This window comes from Protopterus annectens, chromosome 2.part1 (assembly GCF_019279795.1).
Source record: "Protopterus annectens isolate FY-2018-M chromosome 2.part1, PAN1.0, whole genome shotgun sequence".
Taxonomy (NCBI): domain Eukaryota; kingdom Metazoa; phylum Chordata; order Ceratodontiformes; family Protopteridae; genus Protopterus; species Protopterus annectens.
The window spans coordinates 267,909,254-267,932,887 of NC_056729.1; the positions used below are offsets into that span (position 1 = coordinate 267,909,254).

The 23,634-nt window shown below is 44.1% G+C and overlaps 1 protein-coding gene across 1 annotated transcript in view; it reads right to left on the bottom strand.

Annotated features, from left to right (window-relative positions):
• LOC122794835 (centromere-associated protein E-like) overlaps nucleotides 1-23,634 on the bottom strand; it is a 196,574-nt gene that overhangs the window by 141,794 nt on the left and 31,146 nt on the right. Inside the window, exon 2 of the mRNA XM_044063441.1 lies at nucleotides 20,679-20,904. Within this exon, the coding sequence (XP_043919376.1) occupies nucleotides 20,679-20,904 (226 nt within the window). The remainder of the gene's footprint in view (nucleotides 1-20,678; nucleotides 20,905-23,634) is intronic.

A 23,634-nucleotide genomic window follows, 5' to 3' on the forward strand; every position in this document is an offset into this window, starting at 1 on the left:
TGGGACATGCAGGTATGCCTCCTTGAGGTCCAATGTTACCAGCCAAGGCTCCTTTCCCAGCATGGGAAGAAGTTGCTGTAGGGTGAGCATCTTGAATTTTGGTACGAGTAGGAATGTGTTTAGGATGGAAAGATGCAAAATAGGTCTCCAATCTTTTCCCTTCCTTGGCACCAGAAATAGCCTGGAATAAAAACCTTGACCTTGTTCGTGTGTAGGTACCTCTTGAATAGCTTTCATGTTTATAAGATCTGAAATTTGCTTTTGTGCCTCTGCCCTTTGATTGTGTGGCAGGTTTGGCATGCCTCTCATTTTTGGAAGGGTATGAAAATGGAATTTGTAGCCTCTGTTTATAATGTCCAGGATCCATTTGTTCTTTGTGACAACATGCCAATTTTTTGAGAATAATGCCAGATTTCCTCCTAAGGGGGCTGCCATTTGAGACCTGGTTGGCATGCAAAGGGGAAAGTCATTGGGTTTGCTTTCTGAAAGATTGCGAGTTGTCCTCACCACCTCTTTGTGTAGGAGCTTGCCATTGTCTGCCTCTGTACGATCCTTGTGATTGTCCTCTGCCCCTAGGGCGCCTGTATCTGCCTCTTTGGGGTCTGTCTGTGGCAGGAAAGGACCAGTTTTTGGAAGGCCAACTTCTACTAAAACGTCGGGGTTGAACCTGCAGAAATTCTTTCACAGTTTGCATTGATTTAGCCTTTTCCTCCATTTTCCGTAATACTTCCTCAGCATTTTCCCCAAATAGTACATCCTTTTGAAGAGGGGCGTCTAGTAATTTAGCTTTGACATGATCAGGCAAGGCTTGTTCCTTGAGCCAGGCATGCCTATGTATGACTGAGCCTGTAACAGCAGCTCTACATGAGGCCTCTAGAGCATCAAAACCACATTGCAAGGTATGTTTACCCTCTTGTTCTGCACTATGCATCATCAAATCCTGCAACTCCTTCAAGTCTGATTGTTCAGGTTGTGACATTTTACTTTTCAATTGAGATAACAGAAACTGTTGGTATTTTAGCATATGAAACTGACAGTTTAAGGCCCTCATGGTTAAGGTAGCCGAGCTATATACCTTTTTTTCCCACCTTTCTAAGGATCTGGAATCTCTCTCGGAAGGCAATGGATTTTTGGTAATGGAGGCCTTAACTCCCTTGGGCCCCTGTGAGATGGTTTCTAGGTCAGCAGCATGGCTTTTGTATAGAAATTGGTGTGAGTCAGGAACCCTGTAGTACTTGTCAGGCTTAACTGGAGCTGGAGGTAGAGAGTAAACATCATCTAGGATGTCCAAGACAGGAGGTATAGCCAGAGGCCTGTGCTGGGGTAACAAAAGAAATTTCCTGAGCCTTTTCTTGGAATCTGAATAATCCTGGCTCTCCCAGTGGAAGTGTTCCCTTAAGGTATGCAAAGTTTCCCCAAATGAGTAATCCTCAGGGGGGGATACAGAAGGAATAGACTCCTCTGCATCAGAGTCTTCAAAAGGGGAGTAAGACTGTTCCTGATCATCAGAGTGTTCTGAAATAATGGAGCCCTGATCAGAGGAGGGGAATCTTCCTCCACTCTGGGCCTTTTGTCCGGAGGTGGCCGAGAACCTCTGATTAGAGTAATTAAATCCTCAGCCATTTTAAGCATCTGTTTCTTAGGCATGGGGCCTGGAGATTGGCCCTGTGTAGCTGGTCTCTTAGGGTGCATGGTTGCTTTAGACTTGGTGAAAGCCTTGATGGAGAAAGAAGAGGAAGGTCTGAAGACACCTTGAGTGGAGGTGGACCTGTCCACATTCTGTGTTTCAACGCCAAGAGTGGCTTCGGTATCTGTAGTCGGGGTGTGGGCCGAGGAGCCTGCGACCTCGGGTACAGGAGACACCACCAAAGATGTGTCGTCGGTAATCAGGGGCTGCAATAGGCGCCTCGCTGAGAACCGGACCACGTGTAATCGGCTTTGGTGTGGTGTCGGTAGAGGCCGCGGACCTCGAGTGTCGGTCCTTGTCTTTGCGGTTTTTAGACAAAACCGGAGTCGGAGTATCCGACGACATGGTATAGTTAAATGCTTTCCCAAAAAAATGCTGGGCGAACTCCGCCCGATGCTTAATAGTGCGTTTGTTGAATGTAGCACAAAAGCGACAGACCGAGACGTCGTGGTCTGGGCCTAAACAAGGTATACAGAGGGAATGGAAATCTTTATACGGTATTTGCTTCCCACAAGAAATACAATTATTAACTTTGTCTGACATCGGTCTGAGGCAAGAAAAGTTTCCCCAACGGGGTACTTAGCTTTTAAGAAGACTTCGGTTTCCAAATTTTTCGTAATCTCAGGAGCTGGCCGACTGCCACTTGCGAACTGCTTCTGCTTCGGGCACCGCATGGCAAGAAAGACCGAAGAAAATGACGTTGGCTGGTTCTTTTATACCCCTGTCGCACTGACGTCAGGGAAGAAGTGACGACGACCGACGCCGGACCTAGACTTTGGAATTCGGCCGACCGAGGACCCGCCTGACGGCAGGAGAACCCATCTGTTATGACTGCAGCTGTATGCACGATGAACATCTGGCAGATCATTTTTTCCCCTCAAATTTTTGCTACTCATGTACAATGGATATAAAAAGTGTACACACCCAATGTTAAAAATGCCGGGTTTTTGAGATATAAAAAAATGAGACCACAATAAATCATTTCAAAACTTTTCCCACCTTTAATATGATCTATAACCTGTACAATTCAAATCGAAAAACAAATCTATTAGGGGAAAAATATAAAAAAATAAATGTACAATAAGCTGGTTGCATAAGTGTGCACACCCTTAAACTAATATTTTGTTGAAGCACCTTTTGATTTAATTACATCATTCCGTCTTCTTGGGTAGGAGTCTATCAGCATGGCGCATCTTGACATGGCAATATTTGCCCACTCTTCCTTGCAAAAGTGCTCCAAATTTGTCAGATTGCGGGGCATCTCTTGTGTACAGCCCTCTTCAGGTCACCCCAGATTTTCTATTGGATTTAGGTCTGGGCTCTGGCTGGGCCATTCCAAAACTTTATTTTTCTTCTGGTGAAGCCATTCTTTTGTTGATTTGTATGTATGCTTGGGATCATTGTCGTGTTGAAAGGTGAAATTCCTCTTCGTCTTCAGCTTTCTAGCAGACGCCTGAAGGTTTTGGGCCAAAAGTGACTGGTATTTGGAACTGTTCATAATTCCCACCACCTTGAATAAAGCCCCAGTTCCAGCTGAAGAAAAGCAACCCCAAGCATGAAACTGCCACCACAATCCTTCACTGTGGGGATAGTGTTCTTTTGGTAATGCAAAGTGTTGTTTTTGTGCCAAACATACCTTTTGGAATTGTGGCCAGAAAGTTCAACCTTGGTCTCACCACACCATAACACATTTTCACACATGCTTTTGGGAGACTTGATGTACTGTTTTGCAAATTTTAGCTAGGCCTGGATGTTTTTAGAAAATGCTTCCGTCTTGCAACCGTACCCCATAGTCCAGACATATGGAGAATACCGGAGAATGTTGTCACATGTAGTACACAACCAGTACTTGCCAGAAATTCCTGCAGCTCCTTCGGTGTTGCTGTAGGTCTATTGGCAGCATCCTTGACCAGTTTCCGCCTTGTCCTTTCATCAATTTTGGAGAGACGGACAGTTCTTTGCAATGTCACTGTCGTCCTATATTTTCTCCACTTTCTGATGGCTGTCTACAGGACCATTCCTGAGTTGCAAAGGAGTTTCTTACTCACAAGTGTTTGATTACAGCCAGAAAGCAACAGAGGACAGATGATGACCATGCAGCCCCTCCACAGTTGACAGCCTGCTTTCTCTTCTGGAGATCATCAAACAATTCCTAAGTAGCTGGAAAAACAGGGTTTCCACAACAAAGGAGTTAGTCAGGAAAGTATGCTAGAACTCCTCCTTAAAAGCTTCAGCAACAGCATCTTCCAAAGTTATGTTCCTGACACTGTCACACTTGCCAAAGCAAAACTACAGCCAAAGTTGCAGTTGTGCCACAAAGGCAGCTGACTGCAAAAGTTAGAGAGACAGGGTCTAAGTTAACTCCTCCATGTTCCAAGGCTCAGGGAGACAGCAGAAAGTTTTCCCAGCTCCTGATCTGGGGCACTGGGACCTGAACATATGAAAAACTTGCTTGAGAGACCCAGGTCCCTGTACAGAAAAGCAAAGAATGTCCCCTTGCCCACAGTGCTCAGTACTTCAAACTCCTTGTAAGGAGGCATATTGGCAAAATGCTGTGACCTTTAGAACCACTGCTGCAACAAACTCATCCCTGTAAAAGCTGACCAATATATCTGGGTTGGGGCGCTCATTTTGCTAAGCCAAAACTTGTACATGATGTTAACATACTTGGTTGATGGGGAAAGCAGCAGCTGGGTGCTTAAAGGTAAAAACTGATGCTCTTGATAACAGGATCCATGGAGACTAACTCAGGAGTCCTATTCCTCCTTTCAGGCTTTGCTGGGGAAAAGGAATGGAGGGAAGATCTACGAAAGTGAAGTTTCATTAGTGTAACATATTTCAGAGACAATGCAACTAAAGTCCTTTGAGTCTTCTCATGAAACAGAGGGTGGAAATGTGTGCATGACTGGTGTGTGGAGCCAAATTTGTGTTATGCATACCACGAGTATCAAATGACCAGGTAGTGTCAAGCAGGGGATGCACCTATCACAAGTGATGAGGACAAGTGAGACCTGCAACACAACCACTTTTGGCATTAGGCGAGGTACTCAAAGTGGGACTGCACCTGTAAAGCATAGTTATTTGAAATCAAAGATGTGAACAGCAGACACTGGTGAAGTTTGACACAGGTAGCCCTGCTCACTTTGGGCCATTAAGCCCTAAAGGACCTATGAGGACAGCTGGACAGACAAGTCCTTGGTTCATGCAACCACTGACCTATGACTGAGGGATTCTGTCCTTTTCCTAAGAGCAGGCTGGTTACAAGAATGCCCCAGCTATTCAGCCTAGGGAATAGAGTTGTTTAAACTCTTTTTAATTTCTTCAAGTCTTTTGGGTTTCTAATACCATGATGGGAATGGACCCTATTTCTAAGTTAAAGTACGATTAAAGTTAATGAAATTAGTATTGTTTCAATCTTTAACGTCAGCCAAAAGAGATCTTTGGAGCACCCGCAATGTGCCCAGTAATGACTTCTCCTGCAATTTGTACAGTTACATGGACTGGTAACATATCTAAATAGGATTGTAGATTCTTTTTTATAAGACCTGTTGCTCCTACTACTATTGGAACTGTCTGGGTGTCTTTCTTCCACATTACTCTCGTTTCTGCCTGCAGATCCTGATATTTTATGACTTTGTCTCTCTCTGTACGCAAGACACTGTAATTACTGGGTGTGGCAATTTCAATGATCAGTGCTACTCTTGTCTTCTTTTCTTGAACCACTATATCCAGTTTTCTAGCATCTATATTTTGAACTGTTGGTAATGGGTGGTCCCATGTGATATAAACTTCATCATTTTCTATCATGCTTTGTGGCTCATGTTTCCAGTGTTTTTCAGCAACTTCAATACCATAATGTTTGCACAATCCCCAGTGCAACAATCTTGCCACATATTATGCCTTTCAGTATACAGTCCTTCTGCCAATAGTTTGTCGCAACCTGCAACAAGGTGTGCAACTGTTTCCAATTCGGTTCTACAAAACCTACATTTGTCCGTTTTCCCCACATGTTCAATGGACTTTGTAAACCAACATGTACATAGCCCACTATTTTAGGCTGCCAATATTAACCTTTCATCTCTTGGTTTGAATTTGCCTCTCCTTAACCATTCCTGCATTTGTTACTGATCAACATAAGATTCTTCCAGAAGTTTTCTATACTTGCAACCAGCTTGTGCTGGGATCTGACATCGGAAGCCCTCTTTGTGGCAGTTCCTTCTTGCATCACCAATGTGAAAGATGGTTTTGAAGTTGAGCCCTCAGTAGTTGACAGCAAGCTAGTGAAGTAAAGGTCTACAATGGCTATTCAGAAATGGGATGACCTCCAGAAAAGTCTGATGACAGCCCTCCACTACTTTGTCTTTGGATGGAACTGTAGCATAAGTCCGGGACTGTGAATAGGGATCCACAACAATGTCATCCTGTTGCTTTGAGTATCGAGTTTGGCCAGGAGGTCTTCTCTCCATAACATTCAGGTGACCAAACTGGCACAAAACACTGACTCACAAGCAATATACATAATATAATGGTGGACAGGTTTTGACTTGCAGCCATTTGAACATGTCAAAACATTAGTTGCTTCATGCACTGAATGTAGAAACTCTTCACTATCATCATGAGGATAAAAAGCTCAACTGTAATAGGTGTGAAAAAGAAAAAAAAAGAAATAGATGGTAGGGGCTTCAAAAGCAAAAACAACTCTTCTAGAGTGATATACGACACCACAATGCCTGTTGGCAGAGGGTACATGTGCCCTAAACATGGGAACTTTTCAAAATAATATAGCCAAATTCAAACAAGGAAGGCTAACAGCACTCCCACAAAGACGGCTTCCAATGTCAGATCCCAGTAGAAGCTGGGTTCAATGCTGCAAACCACAGCAAACTTGGAGAACTGGCCTTAACTTAGAAAGCTAGTCAACAAGTCAGGACTGCAACAGTGGCACTGTGGAATAATCTCCTAGAAAAATGGGTAGAGGAGATATGGTGCTTGACATTTGGCAGACTTCCTCATATCTTACAAGCTAAGAATGACTTATTGAGGCACCAGGTAGACCTAGAAGAGCAGGAAGCTGGGATGGGGGTCACAGATATGTACCAAAATAGTCAGTGCTCACTTCCTCTGTTGAACATCTTCAAATCAGGTCCCAGGAAGCATTTCTGAAGACAAAATTACCTTAGAATGAGGAATTCAAGAAGGTCTGCCTCAGGCAAATTCCTGACCCTGCTGATCTGGTGACAGTATCAGTACAATGAAAGCTACAAGCAGCTATGTGAAAGCCCACAAAGGAAGCAAGCCTACAAACTTTTTTTTTCTAAAAAGCAGGATTAGAACGGGGAGAGGTGGGACTGGCAGTTAAGGAACCTAAGTCTGAAACTGGCAGATAAGAACAGCCACTTGATGGTCCTGGTAAACTTCTGTGGGCTCCATATCTGGAGGGAAATTAGAAAGCTGTTTGTAATCTCAGGGCTCTGTACATCAGTAAAGTGATCTGGAGTTGTAATGCTTAAGTAGGGATATCATTCTACTATGTTGGAAGCATGAATAGGACATCCATCTTCTTTAGAGTTAATGAAGACTAATCTGAACGCATCCAGATCAGTTAAATAAAATCACCAAGGACAGGTTTTGTGGAATGGGTGAGGATCATTCCCAGGCTTCTCCAAATACTGGCTCAGTCTTTCTAGGGATTGGCAGAGGAGCTAGAGGCCACAACAGAGAAAAATAGTTATTTTTACACCTGCTTAGATTGGAAAGTGTCCAGAAGTATTACACTAAACAAATTAAAGTGGTAACAAATCTGAGCTACAAGAATACATTGGAGAGTTTGGTCTTGAGTACGGTCAGTTACAGGCTAGATATAGAAAATCTAATTGCCATCTTTAAAGTAATGAATAAAGTTTGCCAAGGAGCTTGTACTGGAATTAATGTTCAGAAACATAATGATGAGACAAGAAATACCAACTTATTTGTTTTGTGAAGATTACCTCAAGTAATGTCAGCTTATGTTTAAAACCCTTTCGTAGCAGGGCAGACTGTGGTGGGATCCATTATCTCCAAGAATTAGAAAAACAAGATGTATTGCTATATTGTAAGAGACATTTGGATGTTTGGCTACAAGATAAGAATATACAATCCTCTCTTCAACTCTTTGAAGGTCTCTGTAGGCATTAAGTTTATCTTAGAACATAACATTGAAAGGGAAAGTACAGTTTTGTATCTACCATAAATGTAGATGTTCGAGTGTTCACACTGCTGCAGTCATCACACTTGGGTTATCCTGCCATCAGGCGGTCACGCAGTCAGCCAGAGTTCCAAAGTCTTGGTCCGGCGTCGGTGCTGTCGCTTCTTCCCTGACGTCAGTGAGCAGGGGTATACAAGATGCATCCGACGCCATTTGCCTCAGTTTTTCTTGCCCCAGATGTCAGGTGCCCCCAAGTAGGTAGGCAATACATATAAAATAAAAGCAATACCTTCAGTCACAAGCAAATACACCACAAAGGTTGTATAGGATAGAACGGTATAGATAAGGCCAGCTAGTTCAGAGGGGATGGAGGGAGGGTAACCTGGACTGCATCAGTGTGAACACTCTTAACATCTACATTTATGGTAGGTACAGAACTGTACTATGTTCATCGTGTTACACTGCTGCAGTCATCACACTTGGGTAGAATCCCAAAGCTAAGGTTGGGTGGCTGGTCTATAAAGAGTTAGGATTGGCTATGAGACCCTGCAGAACTGCAGTGGCAAATCCTGCTCTGGATTTAGAGTAAAGAGGCAGGTGGTAATGCTTGGTAAAGGTGTGCACTGAACTCCAAGTTGCAGCCTCCAAAATTTCCTTGGAAGGTACTCCTCTGAGATGAGAAAGGCCACTGAAGTGGCTGTAGCCCTGGTGGAATGTGGCCTAATGCTATTTGGGACTGATTTCCCATGCTGTGTGTAGCAGTAACAAATACAGTGTCCTATCCATTTGGATATAGTCTGCTTTGAGATAGCCTTGCCCTGTGATCCTGCAGCAGATGCTACAAACAGTTGCTCAGTTTTTCTGATTGCTTTTGTTTTGTCCAAGTAGAAGTGTAGCTGCCTGTGTATGTCCAAAGAATGCAGAAGTTTCTCCCCTTTATTCTGGGGGTTTGGATAAAAAGTTGGCAAATGGATGGTTTGGTTAAGAGCCACACTAGATACCACCTTTGGCATAAAAATAGGGTTTGTCCTTAAAGAAACCCTGTCCTGATGAAAAACTATAAAAGGTTCCACTGCCATTAATGCCTGTAGCTCTGAGACTCTTCATGCTGAAGTTACTGCCAGGAGCAGAGCTGTTTTCCATGATAAAAATTTTAGATCGGCTGTATTGGCTGGCTCAAAAGGTGGCAGGGTCAGCTTTTCCAAAACAAAATTGAGGTTCCCAGGTTGGTGTTGGTGCTCTCCGGGGCAGTCTTATGTTTTTAGCCCCTCTGAGGTACTGCTTTAGCAAGGGATGTGAGAATAAAGGACGATCCGTGTTATAATGTGCTGAAATGGCAGAGGCATGGATCTTAATTGATGAGAAGGATAGGCCTCTGTCCAGCATTTCAGGTAAGTATTGTAAAATCTGAGGAATGTTTGGAACAAGAGGATCTAGGCTTTGAGCCTGGTTCCAGGCACAGAATCTCTTCCATTTTTCTGAGTAAGCTTTCCTGGTGCCAGGCCTCCTGGCCTCCAAAATGACATCCATAACCACTTTAGAGAGAGGTGTTGCCTGTTTGACTAATAAATCTGCCATGCAGCCAGGTTTGACTAATAAATCTGCCATGCAGCCAGGTTTAGGGTTTTGAGCTGACCGTGCAGGATCTGATTGTTTTGTTGAGTCAGAAGGTGTGGAATTTGAGGCAAAATCCATGGTGGGCCTTGTGCTAGGTTCCTTAAGATAGGGTACCAGTGCTGACGTGGCCAGTCTGGAGCAATCATGATCATCTGTGGTTTCTCTTGTCTGGCTTTTAGGAGTACCTTTGAAAGGAGAGGCAGAGGCGGGAAGGCGTAAACTTGTAGGTTCTTCCAGCTGAACAAAAGAGCATCCACTTTCCATGCTTGTTTGTGATGAGTCCTTGTGCAGAATTTTTGTAGTTGGCAATTCAGTGAGGAGGCAAAAAGATCTATGTCTGGACATCCCCATTTTTGCGTTACCATGCTGAAGATTTGTGGACTCAATTTCCATTCGTGAGGGTCCGTGATATTTCTGCTTAGATCGTCTGCCAGAGTATTTTTCTTTCCTGGCAGGAATTGTGCTTGCAGGTGAACTTGGTACATTAGAGCTGTGTTCCACAAGGTCATGGCTTGCCTGCATAGGGGGTAAGAATGATTGCCCCCTTGCTTATGTACCACATTACTGTGGTGTTGTCTGTTTTTAGTAATAACTGTCCTGGATGCAGAAGGTCCTTGAAAGCTGTTAGGGCATTTTGCACAGCCAACATCTCTTTTTGATTGATGCGAAGATGCATCTGGTCTGTGGTCCACTTGCCCTGAATGCATTTTCCTGCCATGTGTGCTCCCCAGGCGTAATCCGAAGCATCTGTTGTTAGAGTCTGCCTGGCTGTGGGTAGGGTGAAAGGCTGACCCTTGTTTAGGTGACATGCCTGTGCCCACCATCGAAACGCCTGTTGTAGGCAGGGAATCAGTGGTATTACTGCTTCTAAACTGTGAGAGTGCTGAGTCCAAACACTTTTTAGGTACCATTGTAGTTTCCTCATATGCAGTCTGGCATATGGTATTAGAAGTATGCAGGATGCCATAAATCCCAAGGCCAGCAGAATTTTTCTTGCAGGGAGATGGGACTTTTTGCCAGTATCTGAAAATATTGAGTTAGTTGAACCTGCTTGTCTGGCGTGAGGTAAGCCATCTGGGCCGTTGTATTTAAGCTGGCACCCAGGAATATAATCTGTTGTGAGGGTACTAGTTTTGACTTCTTTTCGTTTACTGTGTACCCTAGAGAAGTTAGCAACCTTTTTACAAACGCTAGATGCTGTAGAAGAATGTCCTTCGTCTCTGCTTGAATGAGGCAGTCGTCCAGGTATGGATATATTTGAATTCCTTTTTGTCTGCAAAATACAATTACTGGTGCCAGGCACTTTGTGAAGACCCTGGGCGCAGTAGATAAGCCAAAGGGCAGTGCAGAGTTGGTAGTGCATTGTACTAACTTTGAATCTTCTGCAATTTTGTCTGATAGGGGCATGCAGGTATGCCTCTTTGAGGTCCAGAGTAACAAGCCAAGCGTTCTTGCCCAGCATGGGTAGAAGCTGCTGTAATGTCAACATTTTGAATTTCGGAATATCCAGGTAAGTATTTAGAATTGAAAGGTCTAATATGGGCTTCCAGGCCTTGTCCTTTCTGGGGACCAGGAAGAGTCTTAAAATCCTTGTCCTTGTTCCTGCTGTGGTACTTTCTGAATAGCTCTCATGTGCATGAGGGCTGAAATTTGTTTCTGTGCCTCTGCCCATTGATTTTGTGGCAGGTCTGGCTTTCATTTAGCCTTGGTAAAGTATGAAAATGTAACCTGTAACCTTGAGACACAATATTTAGAACCCATTTGTCTTGGGTGATTGTTTGCCATTTTTGAGAAAAAAGTGCTAGTTTTCCCCCTAAGGGGGCTTTTAAAAGGGAAGTGCTTGGCGTTCGAAGGGGAAAGTCATTGTGACCGTTTCCTATAAGGTTGAGACTTGTCCTCACCTCCTTTTGGGGTTGAGGTGCCCCACTGTCATTGTCTGTTTGAGCCTTGGGGTTGAGATCTGCCTCTTGGGCGTCTGTATCTGCCTCTCTGTGGTCTGTCTGACACTGGAAAGGACCAATTTTTTGTAGGCCAATTTCTGCTAAATTGAGGTGGCTGTACATGTAAGAAATCCTTGACTGTTTGCATAGATTTAACTTTATCCTCCATTTTCTTTAACACTTCTTCTGCCTTAACACCAAACAAGGTATCATGCTGTAAAGGAGCATCCAATAATTTTGCCTTAACATGATCAGGTAAACTCTGTTCTTTTAACCAGGCATGCCTTCGAATCAGTGAACCTGTAACTGTGGCTCTACAAGAGGCCTCTAGAGAATCAAAACCACATTGCAGAGTATGTTTTCCCACCTGTTCAACTGCATGCAATAAATCCTGTATTTCTTTACAATCAGGAGCTTCTGAGCTTGCAAGCATTTTCTGTTTTAATTGAGCCATTAAATATTGTTGGAACTTAAGCATGTGAAACTGGCAATTTAAAGCTCTTACTGCTAAAGTTGCAGATGTGTATACTTTCTTGCCCCCATCTATCCAAAGCTCTGGAATCTCTGTCAGAGGGAACTGGATTTTTTGCAATGGAAGCCTTAACCCCTTTTGGACCCTGGGAAATAGTTTCTGGATCTGCAGAAGGGTTTTTATAAAGAAACTTGTGAGAGTCAGGGACTCTGTAGTACCTATCTGGCTTGGCTGGTGCAGGGGGCAAGGAATCAGGAGATAAGCTAGATTCAGAGAACACATCATCCACAATATCTAGCACAGGCGGAATAGCCAGGGGCCTGTGCTGAGGCAATAGAAGGAAATCTCTGAGCCTTTTCTTAGATTCTGAGTAATCCTGACTTTCCCAATGGAAATCTCCCTCATGGTATGTAAAGATTCCCCAAAAGAATAATCCTCAGGAGGAGAGGCTGATGGGATAGATTATTCAGCATCAGAGTCCTCATAGGGGGGTAGAGAGTACCCCTGGTCTGAAGAGGAATCAGAGGAAATGGAAACCTAATCAGAGGAATCATAGTCTGTATATCCTGCCTAGGCCTTTTCTCAAGAGGGGGATGGGAACCCCTGATTAAAGTAATGAGGTCTTCGGCCATTTTAAGCATCTGTTTCTTAGGCATGGAGGCTTGTCCAGGAGAATGCTGTACTTGTTTCTTTGTCTTTAGTGGTACTTTTGTCTTGGCTGTAGTTTTAATGGTAAGTTGAGAAGGTCTGAAAACACCCTCAGAAGCAGATGCCTGCTCAGCGGCTCCGGACTCATCTGAGGGAATAGTTTCCGTAGGCCCAATACCTTGAGTATCCAGAGGCCTAGTTGCCTCCACGTGCAAGTCGGAGGTGGCCTGTGGCTCTGAGGTAACGGGTGTCAGGGGCTGCGAAAGCGCCTCACTGAGAACCGGCGACTGGCCTAGAAGAGGCTTCGTCATCGGTGTTGGATCTCGGATGTCTGTGTTTATCCTTATCCTTGCGTTTCTTCGGTATTGCAGTCGTCGGTTGATCCGACGGCATTGTATAATTGAACCTTTGGCCAAAGTAGTGCAATGCAAATTCAAAACACCTTTTAATAGTACGTTTGTTAAATCTAGCACAAAACCGACAACTAGTGACGTCGTGATCAGGGCCTAGGCATGGAATACAGTAAGAGTGGAAGTCCTTATGAGGTATTTGCTTTCCACAAGAAATACAATTATTAACTTTTTCTGACATCGGTCTGAGGCAAGAAAAAAGTTTCCCCAATGGGGTACTTAGCTTTATTGAAGACTTCAGATCTGAAATTCGACTTAAAAAAAATCTTAGGAGTCGGCCAACCGGCACTTGCGAACTGCTTCTGCTTCGGGCACCGCGTGGCAAGAAAGACTGAAAAAAATGGCGTTGGATGCATCTTGTATACCTCTGGCGCACTGACATCAGGGAAGAAGCGACAGCACCGACGCCGGACCAAGACTTTGGAACTCTGGCCGACTGCAGGACCGCCTGACGGCAGGATAAGCCAAGTGTGATGACTGCAGCAGTGTAACACGATGAACATCACCAAGCTACTGCTGCATCTACCAGAGGTAAAATTAGCTCACACTTAAGGTGACAAGTGAATGGCTCGGGTCAGACACAAGATGTTAGGTCCCCAGCCAAGGGTGGAGTAAGCCAAAGTGGCATCAAAGATCTTTGCACAGCCCTGGCCTGCTACAAACTCATGATTTGTAAGGGTGTTTCAGCACCCACAAGAATACATCTTATAATTCAGACATCCCTGAGGACTACACTAGATACAAGAAGACCTGTAGGGCTCCTCTGCTGTAACTGGACGAGCCTTTCTAGACCCAGGAGAAAGATGTCAGGAGGAGATCTCCTGGGCCCAGGTTTGACCAGAGTGCCTTGGATGAGGGACCCGGAGGACTTATTACATGAGATGGAAAATATGGTCAAGCTTCAGACACTATAAACATGGGAAATTCAGTGCTGGCACCACAGGATGTGCCACAAAGGTTAACTGCTGGAACTCCCCTGGTCCTCCTTTTAAACCATTAAAAGATGTGAACTCATAGACCTCTTGGCTGAGAAACAGTGGGCAGCATACAAGGAGTTTAAGGTCCTCTTAATAAAGGCTCTGGTGTAAGAAGACGTTGCCTAATGCCTGGCATCTGCACTTCAACTTCTCCCACATATGACTCTTGTTCATGATCACATAAAAGACTCTCCTGCTAGTTGCAAGCAATATTGGGGGGGGGGGTTCACACTGCTCTCTGTGGTTAAGAATGAAGTGCTGGCACTTGTCACAGTTATTCACATCATGTGCCACTCCCAGGTAATACAAACTGCTGCTTTGGATTCTGGAATCCTTAGAAACACTTTGGTGTATGTTGTTTAGGTGCCAAATTCTGGAACTTTGCAGTAATGTTTGTTAGGGCTGAGAAGTGAAGTGGGTAAGTAAGACAAGAAATGGAAAGCACAGGGAATGGACATGCCTTCCTAGCTCAATGTACATCATCATGATATGCATGCCCTAAATAAAAGGTTATATCTTAACATAACTTGGCATTTGTGTTGTGTTCTTTAATGCCTCCTCAAGATAGGGTCTCGGATCCGACCCTCAGATTCAGCTCAGCCATATTCTACAGACTTGGATTCGACTCTCAAGCTCCTCCCACCTATCCATAATGTCCCACATCCACTCAAGTACCTCAGACAGAGTTTGCAGATTACAAGCATTCAGCACCCACACATTAAAGGAACAGCAGAAGAGGCTCAGACATAGGACACAGGAGTCCCTTCATCATCCAGGTTCCTCTAGAAGAGAAAAGCAGGGGGATGGCTGGGTGGGAAACTGAGGAGGAATGAAGGAAGACCACACAGATGCCAAGTTATGGTAAAACATAACCTTTTAATCTGATGTTGTCTTCGTCATTCCTTCTCACAACAGGGTCAGGAATCCCCAGATATGTAAATCTTGGATGGCCCTCATGCAAGGATATGCCGGAGCACCATCAAACCAAAGCAGGCCCTGCTCCTGGATATGACGTCCAACTTGTAATGCGATACAAAGGTATGAGCGTTAGACCATGACGCTGCCGCGTAAATGTCATCAATCTAAGTTCTAGAATAGAAGGCTGTAGAAGTAGCCATAGCTCTGGTGGAATGTTCCCTAGGAGGTTCAGATAATTCCAATCCCTTGGATGAGTAAATGTACAAGATGCAGTCAGATATCCATTTTGCCAGGGTTATTTTAGATGCAGCTTGTCCAAGCCTATTATAGAAGATAGCTACAAAAAGCTGATCACACTCCTGTGTTGTTTGGTCCTGTGCAGGTAAAAACACAGTTGCCTATGAACATCAAGAAGATGGAGAACATACTCCTTTTTAGAGAAATTGGAAAACACTTGTAATTGGATGGATTGATTAATATTGTTCTCTGTAGCTACTTTGGACATAAAAGACAGATTGGTGAGTAAGGACAATCTGTCTTTATGAAAAACTATGTAAGGAGGTTTTGGAGGATAAGGCTTGTAGTTCAGAAATCCTCTTAGCGGAAGTTAAAGCCATCAAGAGGATTGTCTTCCATGATGGCAACTTCATGTCACAACTAAATGCTGGTTCGAAAGGTCCCTGGGTCAAAGCTTGCAACACAAGAGTGAGGTCCCAAGGGGGAGATGGGTCCTTAATTGCATGCCTTAATAAGAAAACACCCTTCATGAAAGATTTATTTAGTCTAAAGGTGAACAGAGAATGGGACTGACTTGCAGTATGAAAACTGTAAATAGCTAATTGTACAGTCGAGAAGCTAGGACCTTCCTAGAAAAGGGTGCTAAGAAATAGTAAAACGCCTGAAACTGGTGCTGAAAAAGGATCAGTGTTCCTGCTTGTGGCCCAAATAACAAATCTCTTCCATTTACTGGTGTAGACTTTCTTGGTGGAAGACTTTTGCCAGGCTAGAAGAATTTTTTTGACTGGAGACTTAAGCATGGACTTCTCACTAGGGTGGGAAGTGGAGAAACCAAGCGGTCAGTTTGAGGGCTCGATGGTTTGGATGCTGCACCCCTGACGGGTGAGAAAGAAGTTACTGACTTGTCTCCAAAATCCAAGGAGGATATTTCAGATGAGACCATAGGAAGGAGAACCACACCTGACAAGGCCAGAAGGGGCAAATGAGGATGACGGAGCGCTTCAACTTGCTTGTCTTCTGAAGAACTTTTGGGATGAGCAGAAGAGAAGGGTAAGCATAAAGGAGACCCAGGGGCCACTCCTGGACTAGTGCATCCCTCAAGTACTCCCCCGGAGTAGGGATCAGAGCGAAGAACTTGCTGCATTTGTTGTTGAGGGGAGGGGCAAATAATTTGCAGCAAGATTGACTAACGGCTGAAGCTCATGTTCGCCACTGACTGACTTGAGGGACCACTCATGCGGAACCAGGAAAGATTTGCTCAATCTGTCCACCAGATCGTTGGTTTTCCTCGGGATATACGTTACAACTAGAAGGCGGTCTGAAGATATCGCCCATTCCCACACCCTCATGGCCTCCCTGCATAAGGCGTAAGAATGGGTTCCTCCTTATGTACCATACGACAGATTTGCTGTCGGTGTGTACTGCAATAGTTCCCAAGGGGAGAACATCCTGAAAGGCTTGCAACGTTAGGAGGACTGCTCTCATCTCTAGGACACTGATATGCAACCTGGTCTCGGTAGGGGACCATGTGCCTTGGACCATCTTCCCATTATAATGCCCCCCCCCCAACTGGGAAGCATCCGTTGTCACAGTGGCTATAGGGGGGCTTCTCAAGAACAGTCTGCCTAGAATGACGTCTGACTGTATCCATTAACTGAGGTGATGCCTGCAAATGGGAATCAACCTGATGTGAAGGGACAATGGCTGATAAAGGATGGACCATTGTGTTGCTAACGTCCACTGAAGAACCCGCATGAAAAATCTGGCTAAGAGGACTAACAGAATGGTTGGAGACATGGACTGTAGGGTCTGCAGGATCAAGTGAGCCATGGGGATCTGTTGGTTAACAGTTCCTGTACCTGATTTCTCAAAATGGCTACTCTGCGAGAAGGAAGAGAAGCTATCTGATCCCTTGTGTTGTGCAGTGTACCTATAAATTCCAGGTTTTGTACTGGAGTTAGGTTGGACTTGCTCATGTTTAAAGTGATGCCCAGGGAGTGTGATATAACTGGATTAAATAGTCCCTGGCTTGGATAAGCCAATGCCAATTGTCTAAATATGGAAATACCTGAAATCCCTTGAGCCACTACCACCACCATGCATTTGGTGAACACCCAAGGGGCTGTAGTGAGCCCAAAAGGCAGTGCTCTGAATTTGTAATGATTGGCTCCTAAGTCAGAAGCACAAATATCTCCTGGAGTGCCTTGTCTATTTTGATGAGACAGTAAGCGTCAAAGGTCCAGTTGTCCTTGTGCAACAGTGGCAGAATGGACTGAACCGTAATGATTCAGAACCTTAATTTCTTTTCGTATTCATTTAGTTTAGATCCAGGATGGGTCTTAGTTTCCCTGTCTTTTTCATCACCAAAAAGAAGCGGGAACAGGTTCCAAATCCTCTCTGTTTGGTTGGGACCTTTCGGATGACTCTCTTTGGCAATAGATTGGATTTTCTGTGCTGTCTGCTCCCTTTGACTGAGTGGCACATCGAGAAGGCTTTTGGACTTTGGTGGAAGAAGAGCAAAGGGACTGTAATAACCTCTGGATATTATGGTGAGCACCCACCCATTTTTGAGTCAATTGGGTCCAGGCTTCTGTGTGCAAAGCTAGTCGGCCCCGGACTGCCTCCAGAGATGGACAGTTGGGCAGCGCTTCAGGAGCACTGGTAGAGCTAATTGGAAGGGGGTTCCCTAAATCCTTGGTTCTGCGGACTCCATATGCCTGGGGCGGCATCTACCATCAAACTCCCTCTTCTGCCTCTAGAGGAGGGTTCCCCATGTGGGTCCTGGAAAGGCCCTTGGGATTTGTGAAACCCACATTTTCTTACCCTGATGTTAATTCCTGAAGGACCTTTGTGGGGGTAGAAAATTTGATTCCAACATCAGAAAAAGTATTTCTGTCCTTTTCATTGTGTGTCTCAAACTGATGGCCCAAAAAGGGTAGAGCCATCATTAACAAACGATGCCTTAAAGGGCTCTGCAAAATCACATAGCCTCATCCAGGCATGCCGCCTTAGGGAAAGTCCTGAACCGGCTTCTTGAGAGGTGCCCTCTGTGGTATGGGAGATTAACCTCATTGATGAGTTGGACATGGATGAAAGAGTGGTCAACTTGGGAGAAATTTTCTTAAATTCCTCCACAAGCATGGACTCAGAGAGAAGCTGAGAGAGTTCCTTCATCTGATCTCTCTCTCTCTGTAGCAGAGTTAAATAAGCTAGGTAGTTCAACAACTTCAAGCAAAGGTGGCCGAGGCGTAGACGTGCTTCCCAAACGTGTCCAGTGCTCTAGACTCCTTGTTAGGTGGATGGACATTGGCAGTATCTTCTGCCAGGATTTTCTTGGTGGCTGCTGCCACCACAATGGCATCAACTATGGGACCCTTACTTCAGTGTTTTCTATTTGCGAGGGGTACCAGAAACCGACTGGGTCATTTGGGTATGCACTTGATGGTGTCGGGTTGTCTGGCTCCTTCAGACGTAGATAGGCCCATCCCAAACACCTCCAAACAGAACTGACTCCTCAAAGGAAGGAGGTTGGGCAGACCACCCACCTTTCTGCTTCAGGATCTCTAAGATGTCCCCAAAGGAAACGTCTTCACATAGGGATCAGGAGGATCTTTCCCCCTCATCAAAGTCAGTATTCTCGGTTAAAGACTTCAATGGGGAGTCCATGTGCTTCGTTTCACACGTTTTGCTTTCGAGGGACTTCCTCAGCTGGGTATTCTGGAGAAATGTTGGAAGAAGAGGATCCCTCTTGAGCAGGGAAATCTTGGAGGCAGCTTAGGACAGGAAGACTCATAGCAGGACTACAGTGAGCAAGGCCTGGATCCGGCGAAGGTACAGGGATGGATTGGAGAACATGTGTTGTCTAATATCCAACTCGTGAGAAAACCCTATTCACTATTTGAAAGGCTGAAAGACCAGGAGAAGTCCTATTCATCTCCCCCAAAGCTGAAACCACCAAGGAAAAATGGGCAGTATTCGCTCTGGATCCACAGTCTCCAGAAGGGATCGGACTCGAGCTGTCAAGTGTTGAGGGGCCTAAGGGAAGAGATGGCTCCGAGAAGGAAGGAGCCGACCCCTGTCCCCAGCACCAACACCATGGCTTCAAGACTCATTCTGCTCTGAAGAGGCTGAACAGGGTTAGTCAAGGGCATCCTTGGTGTCAAAGAGGGGAGGGTCCTCTGAGCGAGCCTGATGCACATGGTAGTCCTGAATCCTGCGACTCCAAAACAGAGGGTTGGATTGGAGGAGGAGTCCTGATGGGATAGCCTGGGTACCTCACGGATCTGACAGGGTATGGAGCCGAGACTACCCCCCCATCTGGATCTGGGCCTTGAGAAATCTCATCATCCTGTTCATATCTGCATCGGACTAGCTTCTGGAGGACCTTGCTAAAGCAGACGAGGGAGGCCGGGAATGCTTGGACTTAGAGGAAGGTGCGGGAGACCTTGTTGCTTTCCTCTGATCCAACGATATGGGATCCAATATAGGAGCCAACAAAGGCGTAGGAGATACAGTAATATCCCCTGGATCCATAGAAGCTGTAGGATTCGAATGGGGAGGTAACTTCTGTGGATCCGAAGTCAGATCCATAGATCTCTTGGGCTTCTTAGCTTCAATAGAGTCCCTCAAGGAAACTGGAAGGGACCTCTTTTTTGACTCTTTAGGAGCAGGAGACAAACAAGGAAGAAGCCACAGAAGGGGTCGGAGCCTCCAGAGCTGAGGGAAAAGGCCCCTAAGAATAAGTTTATCTCTATGGTCTCCTAAAGCCCGTGGATTGAAAGCGGCACAAATGTTACACTCTGCTTTCAAATGGTCAGCACTCAGGCAGTACACGCACTCTCTATGGGCATCCTGGTTGGGGACTTTATGCCTACAAGAAGTGCAGCGTTTAAAGCCGGGTAAAGGTTTGTCCATGACCCAGCGAAAAAAATGCCAAAACCAACTGTCACCACAAATAAGCTAAAGAACAGGTAAGTTCTAATTCTAAACTTTTTTAAACTCTAATCTTCTAACTCTAAATTTTTTAACTGTAATTTCTAACTTCACATTAAGTTTAAGCTATTTGTTAACCTTTATCACACCTGTAAAAGTAACGGCAGAAATAAAGCTAACCTACACTTTTTTTTTTTTTTTCTACAGGAAAAGAAGAAAGCGCATGTACACGCTTTCAAAGAGAAATAAAATGGAGGAAGGACTTTCAGAATCCACCTAAAGCTGGAAAACTGCAAGAATTAGGAAAACTCCACTAACCCAAGCCTGAAAGAACAAGATCAGTGTCCTGTTTGCTGAACTGGCAAATGAGATCTGGGGTACTTGGGTGGATGAGGGGTAGGAGGGAGGAGCTTTGGAATCGGACCCAAGTCTGTAGAATGTGGCCAAGCTGGATCCAAGACCCTATCGTGAGGAGGAATGAAGAAGACAACATCAGATCAAGCAGCTAGAGAAGTTTCAGAATTATGCTGAGGTGGGGATAATCACAAAAAGAAATCCTGACAGTTTTTTACTACAGACAGCCTTCAAAGTTCTGGCGAGAGAACAGAAAACTTTGACACTCCCACTAAAGTATTAAAAAAAACAAAAATGATTACCTTGTTAGACGTTCATTCTCCTTATTAAGATGCTTAACTTCATCTTGTAGCTTTGCTTTGTCAGACCTCAGAACAAGCAATGCTGTGCTCTGAACAATTCCACTTCCTCCACCACAAGTAAGAGGAACATTAACTGTTGTTTTGGGGTTGTCGAACAGAACTGTATTGGAATAAAAGAAAAGAAAAGAAATCAGTTTCTTTACAGAAAAGTACTTCCCATTGCCTTCTGCATCTCACAGTATATATTTTAGTAATATGAAAGGTACTACTGCAAAATTTTGCAAGTAGCACACAAGTCCTACAAATTAATCACATGAAGGCAAACAGTTTATTCCACTCCCTACAGTAACCATCCCTTGAATATACACAAACACAAGTGAAGAAGTAAGCACTCATCATATCAGATGAACTTCATGAGGAGGCCTTCTGCAGTAATGTGAAAATTTCTCTTCTTGAAAACTAATCTTGGTACAACATTCTTGCCTTCTACTTTTCCCATGCACTTCCCACTGGCATATTCTGTTATGATTCTCTCTCTCTAGGAAAATGTACTCAGCCCCTGCTCCCCACTTCCAAACAAGCAATGAAACCCAATTGAGCACACCTACTGAGATGTACAAAAATAAAACATTTACAAGTGTGAGATTTGGGGGGGGGGGGGGTGAAGGTGGAGGGGTTGTACAAGCACAAGATAAGAGTAGAATGTAACCAGTATAGCTATGTTAAGTCTTAGTTCACGTGGCCTTTAACAGCTGGTATCATGTGGAAAGATTCTACGCATCTAAAAATTCCTCCTGGGGAAGTAGGATGCAAAATGGCTAAAAATGCAAGTTTTCACATAAGTTGACCTTGAAGCACAGATGCTAAGAGAAGCCAACACCTGGAAAAACAATCCAAGCAGCTATAGCTGATAAAGGTGTGAAATGATAAAAAACGTGTCTATGGTACAAGCATCAACAAAGGACAAATTCATAGAAAGAGGCAATGGAAGCAGTTATGCCTCTGATGGTCTTATTACTAAATTTAACAGCTACAGGTGTTACCTATCACTGTCATATGATGCCGACATTAATCCATTTGGGATGGATATGCTTCATCACAACAAAGCTCTCCTTAGCCAGAACAGACATACTGAAAAACAGGTTAGACATGAAGTAGTCCATCTTTTGCAACTGGCTCTCAAACTTCAAATAGCACCAAAACAAATTACATTTCACCACAGTTAACAGTGCTGTATCACTTCCTCCCCTACTCTTAACAGATTTAAAACAGAATCTTATACCAAATGTTAAGCAGCAAAAATATCTTGGTTATAACATTGAACTTCTTACTGAGCACTTCAATATACAGACAGACATTAATTCCAAGATACTGACTCAGTTAAAACTGCTATACTCTCATACCCTCCGTCCTCAATAGAAGATGGTGCTAGGTAAAAATGTCCCAGTACCAAAGATTGAATAAGCCCTTCCCCTTTTTGTCCAATTCTCAGCAACAAAACAAAAAAAAAAGGCAAAACATTCTAGTGACTGAAAATAAAATACTCATTTGCAATACGTGTAGATTCTAATAGTCACCACTGCAACTTGTATGAAAAAACTCATTGGCTGCTTATCAACAGAGCCACTTTTCTCCTCAATTCTGTAATTTACAAATTCTACAATTTGGCTACTACCCACCTGTTTAGGGTTTACTTCTAATAAAAGAACAAAGTTTCTTCCCCCCATGAACAGCTACGAGAATACACCTGCTTTGGTCAAACCCAGATTCAAGCTAATTATAGGAGTAAAAGATCTCCCAAGAATAGTCCCAGCTATATGGAACCAGCTACCTAGTGACATACAAGTACAGTTGCACAAGTTAAACTTTACATTACAGATAGATGCTTGAATATTCACTGCTGCAGTAGCTGCAGCTATATGGTTTACATCCTGTCATAAAATCCAGCCAGCTTCTAAAGCTTCAGGGTGCCTTCCATGCACCCAAACTGTCAGGCAGCTCGTGCTGAGCTGACTAAAAGACATGCTTGAGTGCAAAGCCCTTCACAGCTTTTCTGCCAGCAGAGAAAAAGATGATGAGTCCTGAAAGGAAAGCGCGAGGATCAAAAAATAAATGTCGATAATCTGGCATAAACATCTAAAAAAAAAAATTCAAGGGGGTGGGGGAAGGGAGCATTTACTGCAGCAGTGATCAATTGTACATTTACTGGGGAGGTCTTTTTCAACTGTACTATGTTCATCATATTGATCATTACTGCAGTAGCCTTAGCTATTATGGGTAGAATACCTTAGCTAACTACATTCGGGAGGTGGAAGGAGAAAAGTTCACGATTCCCTGGAGAATTGTCCTAGCAAAGCTTGATCTGGACCTAGAGAAGGAATCAAGCTTATAACGCTTTGTAAAAGTATGTACAGAGGACTACGTAGCAGTTTCTAGAATACTTAATCCAACCCTTTTCAAAAAGTCATAGTTGGAAGCAAAGGCCATGGAAGACTGTAACAAAAGGTAATAGCCGTAGACAGCTATTTGTAAATGGTCTGTTTTGAGACAGGTTTTTCCCTTCTTACTTTCACAAGAAATTAAGAATTGCTCTCAAGAGTAACCCTGTCCCTATGGAAAATAATAAGAGGGTTGACTTACATTAAGAGCTTACAACTCTGAAACTCTTCTTGCAGGGTTCAGAGCAATCAGTAAATGTCTGCCATGTTATGAACCTCAATTCAACCAGACTAGCTAGTTTATATGGAGCAAGCATTAGCTTCTCTAATGCAAAATTAAGAGCCAAGGGAGGGGACCATTGGTGTTCTTGCAGGCCACTTATGAAAAACCCCTTTCAAGAACATTTTGACATGTGAATGCATTGAAATATGAGGATCCATGGACAGAAATACTGAAATGGCTGACATACGAACCTTGATAGAGGAACAAAAAAGGCCACAGGATGATGACTCAGATA